The following is a 19,063-nucleotide window of genomic DNA, read 5'->3' as shown; positions in this document are numbered from 1 at the left end:
ACTGCAGCTCCTGGTTCTTGGTTCAGCCTCAGGGGCTGGGTTACATGAAGGCCAGGCCTCCTCATCTACAGTGAAAATTACACATTGGTAGCTTCACTAGGCGTTTAAAGTGTCCGTTGTCTAAAATGACCTCAGATGGAGGTTTTTGTAAAATGACAATTACTGTTGTGTGAAAGCTCTTGCCGGATAAAAATCGCATCACTGTCACTCTCATTCCTTGGAGGAATTCCACATAATTGGGCTGTTTCTCCTCCAGTAATTGCTGCCGTCCTCCCATCTTTGGCTGATAGATCAGCTCTTCCCTGTCCTCCACCTGTTCTCTCTCTCTTTTTCTCTCTCTGTTTTGGCCTCTGTGACATAATCTTTGATATTATACCACTTCTTTCTTTTAACTGTGGCCCCCATTACACATCTCACGGGACACAGCGTGCGCTGCCTCTTAAATGCAGCCTGTTCAACGTCCTCATTCCTTCACCAGTCACACAGCTGATGGGAACAAACACATTTTACTGCCCTCGACTTCCCAATCAGCTCCATTAACTCCTGCTCTTTTTTTTAAATATCTGCTGTCGCACTAGTTTCAGTGACTCTATCTTTGACCCAGGTGTATACAGATGTGCATGCGTATGTTATGACAATGGAGGAGTGTCCTAGTTATTTTTACTTGGTAAAAAATAAAACTGTTGCCCGTTTCTGGGGAGGAGTTTGGATTTGTTATAGTTACCGTATTTGTTTATTGAGAGACCCCTAGTGGCAGAGGTTGGGACAGACTGTGGGTTTAGGAGTGCTTACATCTGTCAGTTGACTAGTTTGTTTTGCTGAGTTGGTCCCACTCACTCATCACCTGAGGTCTGGAGCTTGGACCGAGGTCGGGCTGCATCAGGATAATTTGGATCAGGTCCTTTTTTGGTAATTTTTTCAAAAATCAGTTTCACATTGGGTTGAGATATTTGATATTTATTTGATCTGTGATGACCTCTATTGAGAGTAGTGATGGGCAATTATTTTCGAATATTCGAATAGTTTATGAGGCAATCGTCTTGAAAAAATGTAAATGTTCCCTTTTTACTTGTGCAGAAGAAAAAGAAGCACGGTGAGCCATCAGAAAGTTGGTTGAGCAGCCGCCCCATGTTGATGCTATAGTCCTCACTGCAGGCGGCCCCGGTTTGATTCCCACGTCGAGCGGCCCTCCTGCGTGTCATTCTCCCCCTCTCTGTCTCCCATTTTCTGTCTCTCTCTCAAAGGTGAAAAAAAAAAATTAAATAAAAAGAAAGTTCTGTGTGAAACTCTGTCAAATAAAAAACAAGTGAAACTAAGTCGCAGCTCCGCAAGGTGCGGACCTTGATGAGAAGTGATACCGGAGAATACTGATACTTCGCGACGAGGACTTAATTGAACGGTACCGCCGTGAAGAGAGGCGATATCGTTACAATATTCTCCGCTACCGACATTACAGTCCGTGATTTCTTTTTCAAATGACGGACGACTGTTTTTCAGTCGGTGATTTAAAACGATCGACTGGCAGTACTGCTCCTACGAATATTTGAAAAATAATCGATTCGTTTTCGGTGATTATCGAATAGTGCTTTAGCTTGAAATGCCCATCTCTAGTTAAGAGTCCATTTAATTAAACTGTCACGCTCATGCATACTGTAATTTTCTCTGCCTTTCTATTATCCACACAGTCATCTCTCATCTCTCCTGTGCTGGTGACAGTCAGAGGATTTCACAGTGAGTGGATGTGTGATGCTGATACCCCCTGGTTCTGTGCCTGTCAAATGACTTACTGTATCGCTCTCTCTCCCTCACTAGCTCTCTCCTCCACCTCAAGGCGTTGGCTCTGCTGCCAAAACTAGTATCAAAGCATAACAAGCCAAGAATCTTCCCCAGTGCATGTGCTTGCTTTGCTTCACATGACTGCAGGAGCTCAGGCAACACACAGCAGTTATACAGTAGCAGCTGCGAGTTACAGTGGAGGTGCACTTATATAATGGAGGTGCATTCATGTGCTTTTCTTTTTCATGCAGACAACTTTTCTTCATCTTCCCTACTCACAGTGCCATGTACAATGTGAATATCTAAGACAGGCATGCAGACATGTGGAGCAGGTCTATTATCTAAGACTCAGGTAGCTGACACCAGCACTTCCTGCATCCCAGCCAGAGCGACAGCTAAATGGAAATGCCCTGTTTTCTTTTCCGTTGGGAAACCTCCAGGGGTCGAACAACAGGGTCCCGTCAATTACACTCCTGGTGCTCTGGACCTCGCTATGCAAAACCAATGCTCATTTGCAGCCTCTTTGTTTTGTGCAATGCCCGTGATTCCTCCTTCAGCGCTCGCCCAGTTGCCCACAAGTCGAGCATTCGAATGTCCATCTCAAGGGGACAGGAAGAATTAGCGTCGGCTCTTGCACGCTGATAGCACCGTGAGAATATTAATGGCATGTTTAGCACCAGCTGCCAGAAGTGGGACTCCATGAATTCATTACACAATATCTTGTTGATATACTCATTTATTTATTTTTATTTATAAAGGGGTCATATACAAAATGAAACATACATTTTACCATTTTATGCATAGATAGCTCAGAGCTAATTTACATCTGCAGGTCACATGCAAATTATAACATAAAACCTAATGTGGTAAGTGACATCCCCTTGGCCAAGTAGCCAGGGAGCCTGATCAATTGGAGGCATAGTGACAGGACCTGTCAACTGTCACACTAAGTTAGTATACCGGTACACATTAATTTACGTATAGTGTGTTTTTTCACACTTAATAAATGATGGATTCAGCATTTATCTATTTCAAACCAGTTAGGTGATATAAAGGAAATAAAAATGATTTAGATGTATATTTATACAGTGATTTAGACATGTACTAATGGTTGGTGATGTTTTCTAAAGTGTTTAAAGGAGCTATATGTTAGAAATGTATGGCAAGGGGTGGCAGGGACAACGCACTGCAGTATTTTAAATTTGACTGCAGCAACAGTTTTGGCCACAGTCTTACATATCGCTCATTTAACTAAAGTGTTAACTTTGTTTGTATGTATGTATATTTGTGGCGCCTGGAGTCTCTCTGGTCTGTCCAAAATGAATTTCTCCCAAGGGAGACAATAAAGACTCATCTTATCTTATCTTATTACCTGAACTAATGATGAACTGATAATCATGAAGGGTATAAGTTAACATCTATTAACACGCTTACTAACCATTAGTACTAAATCTTTGTATGTATAAATACATGTACATATGTAGTTTGTTAACCTTTAGTTACACTTCTAACACACAACTCATGAAATTAGCAAAATAAAGATGTAATTTTACAAGAGTATAGTTGCAACATGAAGAAGAATTGAAAATGTAAAACAGGACAATAAACATGAAAAATAAAGATAATATTTAGTGAATATTACGAGCAACCAATAAAAGCTGATCTAGACAATAGAAGACTCACAACTCAACACAATGTCCTGCTAATGATGATGAAAAATGTTTTTCAGCATCCTTTGTGCGAGCTGTTGGCGACCTTCTCCATGTGTGAAGTAACATTTAAATCCAATTTTAGAATAATGCCCAGTTTCCTGTCATTTATTTACCCACAACTGCATCTTAGTGAAAGCCCCAGCAGCTGCAGACAGGCTGGTTGTTGATCGTGACAGTGATGCCTCTGTTGCTGATGATATTTTAATGTCACCCTGTCGCTGCTCGTCCATCTTTACTCAAACTGTTGGAGGGAATAATCAATTACTGCTTTGTTGACAGTCGCTGCGGAGTAACCTCTCATTAGGTCCGACATATGTTGCGTCCGCCATTGTTCCGATGAGGCTGTTCTCTGCTCTGAACTTGTGACATTGTCTCAACGTAGCCTAATGCTTCTGTTGGTGCTGAAATGATACAAATCTGAAACTCTGCCCAGACAAACTGAGACAACTGCAAGAGCTGAATATTTGAATGTGTAAACAATTTAATTTCCATAATTAGGGATTTACCAGTAACAGAATTTAGAACAATGTTTTTATTAACTCAGACGTTTGCATTTAATCAGTCAGTGATCTAAAAATATCCAAAACTCAGCTGATGCCTGGGCCTCGTTTCCTATTAGTGCAAAACTGCACAGTGCATTCCCACAACAACACACTATTAAGATTAGTGAAGGGAGGATATTAAAATACATGAGTTATTGTGTTGTGGCTCCATCTTTATTTCTTCCTTGTGTGTGAGTCTGTGTTTTTTTTTTTTTTTTTTGTGAATACAAATTTTTCAAAAGACAATGTGTTTGCATTCAAGCAGCACACATTCACAACAGTAAAAGAGGAAAAACAAATTAAAAAAATATGACCAAATGAAACCAGAATATCTCTGCTTAGTCGCTCAATTTCAATCACAGTCAAACAGGCGATAGACTCAGGACTTACATGAAAGTAAAAGTAAAAACAGTAAATAACAAAGAGCTAATAGACAGGTGTTCTAGGTGCATACAGACTCTCCGGTGAAAATAGACCAATATGACATAAAAGGCTTCCATATACTGTGAAATACTTTGTCTTTGCAATGTAACATGCAAGTCAAATAATGTGAAGATACACATTAAAGTGTGGTCTTACTTACTGGATTGAATCTTCTTTGTGTTTTGAAGTAAATTGATTTATAATATCAAATTAAACTATTATTACATGCAGCCAAAACTGAAGAAAGACCCATAGAGCAGCTGCAGCCACAGAGGATTCACCACATGTACCGGTCAGTCACAAAATACTTACACATTCTACAAAGAAAGATCTAATGGTCCAAAACATTTATCCTATCAGTCCATATTTCGATTTATGACACATAAAGATATGGATAAAATGACAATAATGAATAAAAAAAGTAACTCAGTTTTAACAGCAATTAGAGTTTGTCACATTTTATGTAAACCACACAAACACTTGTACATTTAAAGCAGAAGTGAGTGATATATTTGTGTTAATATAAGTCTTAAATAGTTATATCTTCCGACAGCAATCACTTACATAGAGTGTTTGGACTGAAACACGGGTCTCTCAGTCACTCTGCTCTGCTCTGAGCCGAAGAGAAAACATTTATCGTATCCTACAGTTTTTATTCAATGAGGAGAGAGAACGGCATGCAGGGCTGTGTGTGCAGCCAAGGAACGCCGTGAATGTGGTGACGTAGGGACGAGGACTGTTATGGTGCGTTCAAGGAAACTCGTATTTTTCCGACCGTGAAGTGGTACCAGTTCGATCTGGTACGAGTTCACCGGTCGGAAGTTACGAGTGGCCGTTATAGTGACTTTCACCGGTAAAACAGGTCGGAAAAACACGAGTGGGTTGCCTGGAACGCTACAAAGTCGTAAGTTGTGACTTGAAGCTGTAATTTACGATTTCAAAAGCCTGCCTGGAACGCAGCATTAGCGAAAACGACCGGATCACTCACTTCTGCTTTAAGTTTACATTTCTCTCCCTCTTTCTTTCTATGGATGTGAAGGACAGTCAGTGGGAATAAAGTCTCAGTAATTTAGTTTAAAGATTACATTATATGTAAAAAAAAAAAAACTGTAGCAGTGGAAAAAGTTTACTGTGAACCATGATATTATACACATGACTTTGTACATAGCGTTACGAAAAAAAACAAAAAAACATCAAACAAAAAACAAAAAACAATCACATTAAAACACATACAATACATAGAATATGGGTAAGGGAAATAGTTAAAAAACGCAGGATATAAGTGAAGTGGATTATGTAAAACAGCAACACGTTTCCTTTAGGGCAGTTGGTAAAAGGTCTTTAAGTATTCAAAGAAGGAAGTTGTGTTGAAGGTAAAGCTCATTCCATGCCCAGGGTGCAGAAAGGGACTTAGCAGTTTGACTGAGTGCAGCCTGAGGATGTTTGGTGCAGCTAGTTGATTGACACTCCACTTACATGTGAAGCACCATCGTCCTGCACTCCCCTGCTCTGAATCAGCAAATAAAAAACAAGTCACATCAACTGGAATAAGATATGAAAAAGGCAAAGAATATATATATATATCTATATCGGAGACAAATGCAGATTGAACAAATTTATTCAGAACACTTGACACTATTTTATCCACTCTTCAACTTGTCAGTCTCAAAATATTCATGACCAGCCGTTGCTGTTTTCCTCAGCATTGACTACATCCATCTGTAAATCTGAATCATTGCAAATCGAGGAAGAGAGATATTTGGTCTACGGGGACGGTGCTTTATATATATATATATTTGCATGAGATTGGAACTGAATCAGTTTGAAGGTGTATCAAAGCAGCGAGGCAGATGAAAAAGGAATTCTACCTTTGAATTGGAAATCTATCATGAACAATGTCCATGCTGTGATTGCTCTGAGACTGGGGACTACGTCTTTGACCACAATGCAAATTCAACATTATTACAGGGGGGGATGAAATTTGGGTGAACATGACAGAAAATATGGGCCCCTCCCCCACCCATCCACTGCTGTGCTTGTTTATACAGCTCTGGATAGGTTCAAGAGAAGTTCATTCAAAGATGAGGCTTTGATTTGGGAGTTAAGGTTGGAGCGAAATAAATAAATAAACTGAGAGAAAGTAAAGTTTTCCGTCTGTGGATACTGAATCACATGCATCTTGGGATGCGGGATATTTTTACTTTATCAGCTCAGCCAGTGTTTGGTGCTGCAACAATTTCTGTCTGAATTGCAGCTCAGCAAACGGACTAAACGCTCAGTACCTGCCTGGCTCAGTACCTGGTAAACGCTCAGTACCTGGTAAACCTGTGCATTACCTCTGCCATCCATTTGTCAGATTAGATTGGAGAAAAAAGTTTCCATTGAAAATCAAGTGATGAAAATTTCCCCACAAATTCACAGCGTCAGTTCTCAGACTGCGTTTCTCATCCTGCTCTGTCATGGGCCCACATCGACAAAGCCATGAACCAAAATGTGTTAACGCTGAATCACTTCCAGCAGGACACTTGTTTACTTGACACACACACAGGCGCGCACTAGTTTGTGTCTTGTGAATCCTAACGTCCTTGTCGGCAAGGCAAAGTCCAGCGGACACATGAAAACAAGCAAGCAGACAAATAGCTAAATCAAAACAGGGCTAGACGACTATCTGTGCCTCCCAGGTTTTCCATTTGTATTCAGCAGTGTTTGCTTTTGGGAAAAGTAGTAATTTAAACTCACCGTGCCCCGTGATAAAAGACTGATGTTGCCGAAATGGGAATGCCTCTGAGCTTCTGAATTTGAATATATGGCTCTGTTGTGGCTGATAGCTGGGTCTAAAGATGAACAGGCTATGGCACAGTGGGCTGGGAGAAATTGGTTCTGTATTTCAAGGTAGCACATGTCTACTTAAGTCATTTTTTCCTGTTTGACACTGTCATGTTCTTCTTTATTGTTTTGAGAAATAACAGGCTGCATTGTGCTTTGAGACAAATGGATCACAGAGAATTTGTGGGTCTCTTTAGCATATTCAGGCCTTTGTGCATGTAAATCAGCGTGGCTTTGCTGTAGGTAGGACATTATTTCCAATTTGAATGGCAGATCAGCGTCTGGAAACAATGACACCTACCTGGCACTGACTACAAACAGACTGCTGAACGGCTCGACGGTCTCCCTGTGAACTTGTGTAAAAATAGTGAGGTCAGACCTCCCTACGTAATCCCAGAGTGTCTCCTCAACGGGGGGGACAGACATCAGGGGGTGTCGGACCTTCTTTCAACCCCAGATATTTGGCTCATTCTTCTCAGATAAACACGCAACATGGAGATTGACGTAGCTGTGTACGGCATGACCACAGAGAATCAATCGCATTAAAATGAAATGAAGTAGGAGAGGTGGTCATTCAGAGGATGTTAGTATAGTGGACACTCCGTCTGTTTCCTGTTGATCTTTATCATGGACTAATTAAAGAATAACCTGTGATTTGTCGATTGTTTCTTTATCGCTTCAAAAATGGAAGTTAGTGAAAAGTTTTCGTTTGAGTTTCAGCCATTTCCGCTGTGCAGCATCAGACACATTCAGTCACTCACTCTTGATGATTATATAATATATACTGTATGATATATAATACTTTGTTATTGACATGGATGTTATTGAATATGTGTATATTTATAGTGAATGGTCATTCCTGTGGCTTGGGCATTTGAAACAGATCTAATTAGGTTTCTGGGGAAACCATTAACTTGTTAAAGGATAATTACCATTTTTACAATCTGGACCTTATTTCTAGCATAAAATAAGATAATTTACTCACCCAGATAACTTTGGTGTCATTACAAGTCGTTTCGACGAAATTAGCTCCAGCCGAGAGCCGTGTATATCCATATAATGCGAGTACACAGGGCACGCAATGCAGCCTAAATAACACATTATCCGCCGCGAAACTCGTTCATTTCACCAATATTTTGTTATGATATGCTACTGCTATTCCCCTCTGGTTAGACGGACTCAGAGGGGAATAGCACTAGCATATCATAACAAAATATTGGTGAAATGAACGAGTTTCTAATCCTAACCCTAAAAAACGTTGCTTCAAATGTTTATTTTTTACCTTTCAATACCACAATTTGCCATTTGATTGCATAACAACTTTAGCTTAATTAAAAGTCATCACTGTCGCTGCAGGGACTCTATACAAGGTCTTGTTGTTTGGCACTAGACAGGATCCAAGCTGCATGCCCAAGAGATTAGAATTGATATTGTCCTGTTCATGTCTCACCAGGTCCTGTACTTCCATACATCTCTGCGGTTGCCCAGCACGGTGCTGATCCTGGAGCTGGTGTCTTTGTCACCCAGGCCAGACGGCTCCCAGCAGGCCCTGGGCCGAGGCTTCACAGTCCTGGAGCTTTTTATCAACAGGCCAGATGCTCAGGCTGCTGATGGGGACAGAAGGTGATTAGCCCATTCCTAATTACACCAGTCAGGGATTAATGATGTTTCGCATGAGGAGATGGTTGAAGGACAGGTGTAGCTGTAGTGGGGGGGGGGGGGGGGGTATCATTCTGGGACTGTCATCTCTTTTGGTCGTACATAGATAAACCTGCTAAGATTTAATTATAACGTGGAGCAGAAATGTAGCTGTGTTAATTATCCCTGTTTTTATTATACACCCGCAGAGCTACAGAGCAGGTATACACATGATGGCCAGGGGGTAATTTGATTTAGTGATACTAGTTTAAGACCCTAGAGTGAAATGTTAGCAGAATGTTGTTGTTGTTGTTACGTTATGTTATGAGACTCTCTCAGGTTTATTTCGATTTCCCAGGCTGAATCTACACCATGGATCCCCAAGGAGCCTCCTCCACCCCCTGCTGAGAGATACAACTGACTGTAAGAACCTTTACACACTCTAGTTCTCAGACATTTATTAGATGTAGTCACTCTAAGGCCACAGTGGACGTGTTTGCGTCACGGCTGCAGAATGTCATGAGTTTTTGTTTCGGTGCCTGAGCCTGAGCCTGAGCCTGCCAGCTGTGTCAAATAAAACTGACACCTTTAAAGCAGAAGTAAGCGATATTTTTGTGTTAATGTAAGTCTTAAATAGTTATATCTTCCGACAGCAATCACTTACATAGAGTGTTTGGACCGAAACACGGGTCTGTCTGTCACTCTGCTCTGCTCTGAGCCGAGGAGAAAACTTTTCTCGTATCCTACAAGTTTTATCCAATGAGGAGAGAGAACGGCATGAAGGGCTGTGTGTGTGCAGCCCGGTGCAGCCAAGGGATGCGCCTGAATGTGGTGACGTAGGGACGAGGACCAATAGATCCATGACGAGGGCGGGGGCTGCTAACTCCATCGGCTGACAAGACGTTATGGTGCGTTCAAGGCAACTCGTAACTCGTGTTTTTCCGACCTGTGAAGTCGTACCAGTTCGATCTGGTACGAGTTCACGGGTCGGAAGTTACGAGTGGCCGTTATAGTGACTTTCACCGGTAAAACAGGTCGGAAAAACACGAGTGGGTTGCCTGGAACGCTACAAAGTCGTAAGTCGTGACTTGAAGCTGTAATTTACGGTTTCAAAAGCCTGCCTGGAACGCAGCATTAGCCAAAACGACCGGATCGCTTACTTCTGCTTTAACTATAGTTTCAATATAGTTTCACACGTGAATAAGTAAATATATATTTTAAATTCGAACCAAGACATTTTCTCTGGAAACCGTGACTCACAGATGTGGCCTAGATATAAAGGAAATGAGAAAAGTCAAAGTTTAGGAAAACAAATCGTGACTGTGTCCTGCTGTTGGCGCAGTTGTAAGGTCGGTTAAACGATACATACCCCCCCCCCCCCCAAAAAAAGCAAAAAAAAACCCCAGCTGGTTTCAGGTGAAAGTATAGACATGCAACCAGCAACCTTAAACTTCTTCATCTTTTCTTCGCCTTAAGGCCGGCTCTGGTTATTTCTCAGTTTTACCTTTGAACTGTTTTCTTTGAGCACATAGAGTCCCAGGTTGTCAGAGTGATCTTTAAAGATCTCCTTCATTGGCAGCGGTTACATGTACAATGGCTAACGAATGAAGTAGGATCTAACTGAAGGTTGAGATTCGTGGAGAATTGCTTTGGGGATTTTTAAAACTATTGAGTGGTTAGACCAACATCAGTTTAGACTTTCAGAACAAATCTTTTCGAATTATTGAGTTCGCCGCTGAAGCTGTGGATCGGTCTAGATATGTCCTCGCTTGGCCTAAAACCAAGACTATGAATTACAAAATACTTTAGTGCCTCACAGTATGAATAACACTGTGCCCAGCGAGAGCAGGAGTTCCTGTCTCGGCTATCATGTCACATGAATATTAGAAAACCTTCTCTCAAACGGACTCTTATGCTCTCTGAATTATTAACTACATGCCTGTTGTTTAGTGGAACGCTGGCTTTCTGTTTGAAGGGCCGTACCGCTGCCACTCTCTCTCTCTGCTTCTCTTTTATGGTCAGAACCCTTTTTTCATTTCTTCACATCACTTTCATTCTCATCCACTGTGACGGGGACACACAGTCCCTGTGTCTGCTGCTTGATGTGAAGCACTCTGAGTGTGAGTTTGTGCAGTGAAACAAATATCTAAAACTGTTTTGTGCTACAGAAATAAGTACATTTCCTCATAGTGGTCATTCACGTCTGATTGTGTGAGGGAATTATAATAAGAAAACATGCCCCAGAGGCAGACATTTTATTTTTATTCTTTATTCATTACAAATTCCACATTATGCAGTTCCCCCGACTTTGTTTTTGAAAATACTGTGGCTCCAGATAAGAATTATATTTTCATTATTTCTTGATGAGCTGCAAACGGAGTTAAGGTCAAGAGTTGAATTGAATAAAAGTGAGTAAATTTACACTATGAATCGCTGTATTTCAAAATGCCTGCCGTATTAAAGCGATGGCAAGCATCACATGCCATCATCCTTAACACTGGAGCGTGTTTCCTCGCAGACCTGAAACAAGCTGCCGGCTTGAGGCGCAGATAGAAACACACATGCTGCTCTGTTTACAATGCGCTGGGTGTCTGTACACATGGATGGGTCCACACATGTTTTATCAGCATGTGTGGTTCATGCAGCTCATCCTGAATGTCCATGGTCACTATAAATGACCCTGTTAGTGCGGTATCAACATACTTGCTAACAAGAAACAATAGTGTAGTTAATAAATCTTTCCTTCTCCTACAAGCCAACATCTTCAGTTTCTGATGCACTTTTGTATGATTTTCCACATTTGGGAATTTATATTACTTACTGCAGTCTATTTTGGATGTATAGATTTGCTTGTACCTGCTAATTTTGGTTGAAGATGGTGATTTGTTTCACATTACAGTGACATCACGGCGGCACCAAACCAACACATAAAAAACACAGAGGCAACCCTGTGGTGTGCGCTGCTCTTTGGGGCAGTGAATGGCATTCTCACCGATGAAGATGAACCAAGCAGACGTTCACTGTGCCATAACACTGGTAGAACAGGTACATTCATAAGTTTTGTATTGAAGAGATTGAATTACCAAAGAAGCTTTGGGCTTGAAGAGCTGCTCAACCTGAGCGCCTTCGGTACAACAGGAAGCAGGCCTGACCTGAACCTCTTAGCTTCCCCTGCAGACAGTATTCCCTGCACGTCAGGGTCAGCTGGCTCCGGTCCTCTCTATGTGTCAGCCGCCCTGCACTGAGCACAGTTTCGGTTCATTTAGGTTCACAAATAAACACAAACACTAGAGGAACTACACCACAATACTTGCGAGTGTAGGTTATTATTCAGGAGCCTTAACAATAAAAAACTTTGTCCCCCTTGAGGCCTGGAGCTCTTTCTGCTGTGTTGTCTGCGGTATGCAGTGTTTTTGTCTGTTGGATTTATGTGTGTTTATTTCTGCAGTGTGTCTGAATTTGTAGCTTGTTTGTCGTAATGGAAGTGTTTTGGGCCGTTGCAGCGTGTTTGCCCTTGTCGGCCATCATATAAAACCCTTGTGGAAAGACGCTGATATAGACTGACAGGCTATGGCACAAGATAGCATCAGTCCTCCTGTGTCTCTGATGCCTTAAACCTTCAGCTGCATCTGAATGTGTCTTTAACAAGATGTACTCTGGGAACATACTGAACTTTCCTGACATGAGCAAATAAACCTCAGCCCTGCCATTTACACAATGGAGCTGATTTTCTGTTCCAAGGCCAGTGATTGTGTTCTGTCCCCAGGAATAAATCAGGTGGGTGGGCATCCTCTCCGCTGTTTGCAGTGCGAGATGTGGTCTTTGTCTTTACACTCCACTGAGGATTGTTTGCTGCATCACAACATTGAGCAAAAAGCTGATAGAATGAAAACAGGGTCAGAGAGGAGACTTCGTGCTTTGCCACCACATGAATGTGTTTTTATGCAACATTTTGCACAGAGAATATGTTCAGCTGTTTCACAGCAGAAATAAAGACGGATAAACAGTCTCCTCTTGTCTGTGGGAGCTGCAGCTCAAATGTCACTGAGTCAGATTGGCAAGTGCCACTTGCTGCATCAGTCACATGCGATCATTATTGGTAGCTGACAGAGAATGATGGGCAATAATTTAAGGGATATGAGATTTAATGATTGTTGACAGTCAGATTCCAGCTCAGTCATATTATGCACTTGAATATGCTGTTGTTGGATATGGGTAAAGCTTGATGCTGTACACAGCACATTCACATCACGCAGTCTGGGCTGTAGATGATGATAGTTATGGGCAAATCCAAGTTCCAGACATGTTTTAAACTCTGCAAAAAACCATCTCCATCTCCTCTGACTTTCTAATTGATAAGCTCCACCCACTTCTCAGAGCCACTTTTTGACTGAGTGGTGTCACTGTGTAAATCCAGCTGTGAGACTCAAAGACAGTCTCATCCCTACAAGGGGGGTGTGGAGAAGCATTGGGAGTTACACATTTGTTGACGGGGTGAGAAAAATACAGAATAATTTTTCGGAACAGTCATATATACTGTGTATATATATATATATATAGTATATATATAAATTTAAATTAATTTAAAAGGACAGGACTATATTCGTGTGCATTAATTTATTTATTGACTCCACAGTAGAACCTGCAGATCTGTGCTGACTGTTGCAGCGCTGACAACAGAAACATGTAACTCATTGCTAAGAGGTGCCACTGCCAGGCTGTTTGCATGCTTCCTGAGTAAATGTGTAGTGTGGTGTGTACGGGGATGTAATTGGTTGCAGGGTAGGGACACACACACAGCGAGGGTATACATATATATTGGTGGATGCCAAATAACATGGATTTCTGTGTTCTACTGCCTCGCCAGGCGCTCTGCCACTGGCACGGCTACACACACACACACACGCACACACACACACAAAAGACACATACACTTCCCCCCTGGGCATGGACACATGAATAGAGGAGAAGAGGCAGTGCAGCCTCTCTCAAAGTGAGGTTCCCAACTAAATTACCCTAGTTAAAAATGTATGTTTTTGTATTTCAACATGTATTTTTCTCAAACTGTCTGAGTGACCCAACTTATTAATGTATAAGTATTGATTTAAAGATAGTTCTACATACAGTGAATAGATCAACCAGTGCACAGATTCAACAAAAAGGATTATACACTTATAAATATTCATGGGTAGAAATTGATTAATGATTAATAAACTATTAGTTGTTATACACAATGAAAATTAACAGTGGATAACATTTTTAGTAGTAGTAGTTCAGGAGTCATATTTTTCTCACAATATATCCTCCAAACTCTTACTATTTAAAACGATTTACTATTTACTATTCTAAACAGTCTCCCATTTAGCATACCTAACATTTCCCTCCTTCATTCACCTATTAGATGTGAAGAAAAATAACTTTCAAAATTCCAAAATTTCAAAGGGTAATGTATAAAATAGGGGGTTCCCAAATACAGTAAATTCTTTATGATTTACTTCAACAATGATCAGTGACAGCGACCTTTGAAGGAATGTGAATGAAGCTAACAGTTACCCCCTCCTAGGTTTGTGCTGAATTTTACTGGTTATCAACAGATCATAACTATAAAAACACATGCCCTTGAAGAAGTCAGTTAATGGAAAATCTAATGAATGAAATGTTTAATAATGTAGTGTTAGTGACATATAATGCCAGTGGAGAAAAACCCAAATGAAGAAATAGAAGTTGGAGTTGGTCTGAATAGTAACAGAAAAAGGAGCAGTGTAGATAGAGAAAGAAGAAATAGAGTGGTGGTGGCAAACGAGTCAAAACTTTGCTATTTTCCAGAACTGGAGTCGGGGTCAAAAGGCAGGAAATGGGAAAAAGGAGGGAAGACAGATGAGGGGAAGTTGCCTCGGGGCCTTTCAAAGCTTTAAAGGGTGGGACGCAAAAATAAGAAGAGGAAAGATGAATGAGGAGAAGCAGTGAGCTCACTGGCTTCATCTGAGCCTCCTCTCAGCAAATTGGGGGGAAAAAGGGTGATGGAGAAGAGGGAAGAGAAAACGGAGTGAGAAGGACGGAGGGCTCCTCTGGGGCCCTTTCAGTATGACGAGAGGACACACAGATGGCCCATTGTGTTCATCATTAACATATCTTAATTTGAGGAAGCACCACGATGCATTAATTTATTGCTTATGTCTTTATGTGGGGGACAGTAAGGTAAAGCCACAACTAATTCACTCACCGATAAACCAAAAAGCGTCTTTGTGGCCAAGATAAAGATGTTTGCCAGTGTCTTCTCTGCATATCTGTCTCTGAGGCATCCCACACATGTGTTTGTTTTTCAACCACCTACGCCAGGCTTTATTGCTGTTTGGGTGAACCTCAAATTTCCAACAAACATAATGAAGTTGAGCAACACTTTTCCCCTCTTGTGGCTTTTGCACCTTTACTTATACCTCAGCTTCATACGCAGGCCAACAAAGGCAAACATCGGCAACGGCCCTTCACTCTTTTATCAGGAGAAACACTTTTGAAAGTCCAAAACGATAGCTTAATATTGCATACAAAAAACGTGATGCAGAAAGACAAAACAAAAACATGAACAGCAGATGCGCTGCAAATACAGAAACGATGCACGGAACTGACTCACTGTTGGAGAGACACTCTAGTGGGCAGTAGAGGAACTGCAAATTCTGCTTCTTCATACTTCAGCCTCGGAGGTTGTGGCTCGGTCAAAGGTCTAGTTAGAGGTCCCTCTAGAGGCCTGGAGCTTTGATGCTGTGTTGCCTGGATTCACAACTTCTTCCCTTTCTGAATGTGTTTTATGGATTTATGTGTTTTTGTTATTACATTATTCACAACTTCGTCAACAATGAGCTATTATGGTTTCTTGCTTAATTGGCATCATCAAGTTCTTAAACCCCCTCTTACTGTATCTATGATTTTCACCACCACCGCCAAAGCTGATTCAAAACCGATGATGGACTTGGTATCAGTATCCCCGAATTTACGTGCACAGGTACCAAAGCAGCTATTGCTCAGTACCAAACGAAACAAACGATTGTTGCAAGTCACCAGATCCCTTCACTCACACTGCAGTTGGCCGTAAAACCCTTTCTGGAAAATCACCCATCTCATCTTTATGTCTTTCTTCTTTCCAACTCAACCTTCTCCCAGAGCCACTGCCTCTGTTTTTCTGATGCTGAGCCATTTTTTTTCCCTTCTTATTTGGGTTTTTTTTTCCCCCGACTTGCTTAGTTTCACATCTCTTGCCAAGCGGCTGCTCAACTGACTCTGAGGTACCACACCACTGCTGTAAGGACATTTTTGGGGTAGTTTTCTAATCTATGCACAGCATCTGACTGAAACCCAAGCTTGATGCATAATGAATAACAAGAAATAAATGATGAAAAAGTTGCAGACACCTGGGCACCATCTGTGTCAAGAAAGTTCTATGTTTGATTCCTCCCTCTTTTTCTCTCCCTTCACACCCACCCTACTCCTTTTTTTATGCGTTTCATGCTAAGAGACACCTTTTCAATGAAAGCTGCTGTCGCCACTGAAAATGTTTGTAGAACAGAGTTGAAGCTGAGCTGCAACCTCAGAGATTTCCCCAAAACCATTTTCCTTTTTTTTTTTTTTTTTTTTGGCTTTAGACGTAAGCACTTTTTTTGTAGTCAGTTAACTGTTAGAGAGAGTCGCAGTTGAAGGAGTTGGCAGCATTGAGTCGTGGACAGGGTGGGAGGAGAGCACAGTGATACACTCCATCATCTTCTTTCCCTCTCGGTCCCTCTCACTGACATTAAAGATAAAGGTGCTGGCTCTGCCCTGAAAATGGATGAAAGCTGTCTACAATAGAAGTTCTCTGCGTCCTTCCTGTGAACGCATTAGCTTTGCCTGATTTTATTGTTTTATTTGATCGGAAAAGAGGAAATTCATTCACGGGACTCTCAAGTCCCTGAGATAGAGATTTATTTCAAATGGATTGTCATAAAATCTGTTTTCCTTCCAGCCATACTGCACAGCTGATCCATTTCTTTGTGGTGTTGCTGCTTTTATTAAAAATGTGTTACCAGTGTTTCTTAAAACAACACATCTTAAATGTGTCTGTGAAAAATTCACGGCGCTGCCATTTGGTAACATCTGAATAGACTGGTTTCCACATTGCAAAAGAACTTTAATGTTGACATCCCAGGTGTGAAACTACTTTTTTCTCCTGGTTTGTAAAAGAAAAAAATCCACTGAAGTTTTTAAAAGCTGACGTTTACAAGTTACAAGACTTTGGTAATTGTCATGGCTTCTCTGTTGTCTTCAGTTTATGTTGTGCTGGTACTGTTTTATTTTGAAGTTGCTTGTCCTGTCTTCCTGTGCTCTCCCTCCTCTAATTACCTCATGCGTCTCACCTGTGTTTGATTGCCCCACCTGTGTCCTGTTTCTCCCTTGTGTATTTTATCTCGGTCCGTTCCCATTGCCCTTTTTTGGTTTGTCTGTGTTCATCCCGTGTTCCTGCGCATTCTTTTGTGTCCTGGTAAGTAAATAAATCTTCATTCTTTCTTCTTTCTTCATTCTACCATACCTGTCCTCCTCTTTCGTGTCTGCATTTGGGTCCAATTCCTCCAGTGCCACCCAGATTTTCTTCCCTCTGTGCAATTTTCCCCCAGACATACATTCCTCTTCCACACAAAAACAGCATTTCACTCACATTTTGTCAAATTCCACGGTATTCCGCGTTAAAAATAGATTCTGTTGGGGCGGTGCGTGGCGCAGTGGTTAAGGCGGCCGCCCCATGTAGAGGCTACAGTCCTCAACGCAGGCGTCCCCGGTTCGAATCCCGCGTCGGGCAGACATTTCCTGCGTGTCATTCCCCCTCTCTCTGCCTCCCCCTTTCCTGTCTATCTCACTGTGCTATCAAATAAAGGCAAAAATGCCAAAAAAAAAATACTTAAAAGAAAAAAAGATTCTGTTTTAATTGGCCAATCACTGGAAATCATAGAGCCCTATACTGTAGGTCAGCTGACAGCTAAATGATGCAAAATTTGATGGTTTCCTTTTTTGAGCCCTTACGTTTGGGTTACAATATCTGACTCCACCCCTGGAGGGCCTCAACGATCTCTACAACATCCATCAAAAACGTCAAAACAAATCCCAGTATTACTCACATGTAACATTTCTGATTTGCAGCTGTTACAGTTTAGTTTGGAGCAACTAAACTTTGGTGGAGGTTTGTTCTCCCAAACCACCCATCCTGACCCCACAAGTTAATGAACAGACCACCAGTACTGTCGTTTGTCAGATGAACACATTGACTCTCTGTTGAATTAACTTGTCTTTGCATCTGTTTCCCCCTGTTAACTCTCTAATTAAATTAAAATGTAAAGGTCCTATACCTCCTGTAGCTCTTTACTATGCTACTAATCGAAATCTAATCAACTTTGAGGTAAAACTGTTGGCGAAGAGATGTATTGCCGTTGTCTTCAGCCTTGGGGTCATGGACAGTTACTGGGCTACACAGAACGGATGACTTACTCGTGTATTTTCCTTTATCTTTAAAATCCAACAATCACCCGATAAAAGGCAATTTGTGCAGTAATTACACGCCAATAAACTTGTTGCAAACCCTGACCCCCCCCTCCACAACTGAGCCATGAGAAATGTGTCTTTCTGAAACCGGTCCCTAATGCAAAGAAATTTGGGGGCTGCTGATGTATTGTACATCTAACTGTCTGTGCTCAGATAGCAGTGAAATTAGTGTTAACAGTAGCTACATGTCTGTAGTTTTAGTTTGAAAACTTTTCTGTTGTTTGTAGAGAACTGCTGTGCTGCTGAGTGGGAAGCGACCATAAGCTGTTATCGTCATACGGCTGTTTACTGTGATAATTATGAACCCATCAGTCAAATGCTCCCATTTCATTATCTGTAACGACTCACCTTCACATTGTCCACCGGGCGGCTCGCTGAAACAGCCTATGAGAGCGAGCGCGGCTTCCTGTATTGATTGTCACTGATGCTGCTGAAGGTACAATCATTAACCCTGTCACAGTGAAAGATTGTAATGCCGTTCAGGCTTGAAGGAAGCCAACATACGCGGCGCATCAAACACCACATTGCTCACCTTCCAAATGGTCTGTGCTTTGTGTAGATGGTAGGTGTCGCGGGTCGTCACTT

At 41.5% G+C, this 19,063-nt stretch overlaps 1 protein-coding gene across 1 annotated transcript in view; it reads left to right on the top strand.

Moving 5' to 3' along the window:
- nphp4 (nephronophthisis 4) overlaps nt 1-19,063 on the top strand; it is a gene marked incomplete at its 3' end in the record, with an annotated part of 185,112 nt that overhangs the window by 16,568 nt on the left and 149,481 nt on the right. Inside the window, exons 3-4 of the mRNA XM_083975577.1 lie at nt 8,733-8,902; nt 9,276-9,340. Coding sequence (XP_083831703.1) covers nt 8,733-8,902; nt 9,276-9,340 — 235 coding nt within the window. The remainder of the gene's footprint in view (nt 1-8,732; nt 8,903-9,275; nt 9,341-19,063) is intronic.

Source organism: Trachurus trachurus (genome assembly GCF_905171665.1).
Source record: "Trachurus trachurus genome assembly, chromosome: 7".
In the NCBI taxonomy this organism is placed as follows: Eukaryota; Metazoa; Chordata; class Actinopteri; order Carangiformes; family Carangidae; genus Trachurus; species Trachurus trachurus.
This window is presented reverse-complemented; position numbering and strand designations above follow the sequence as displayed.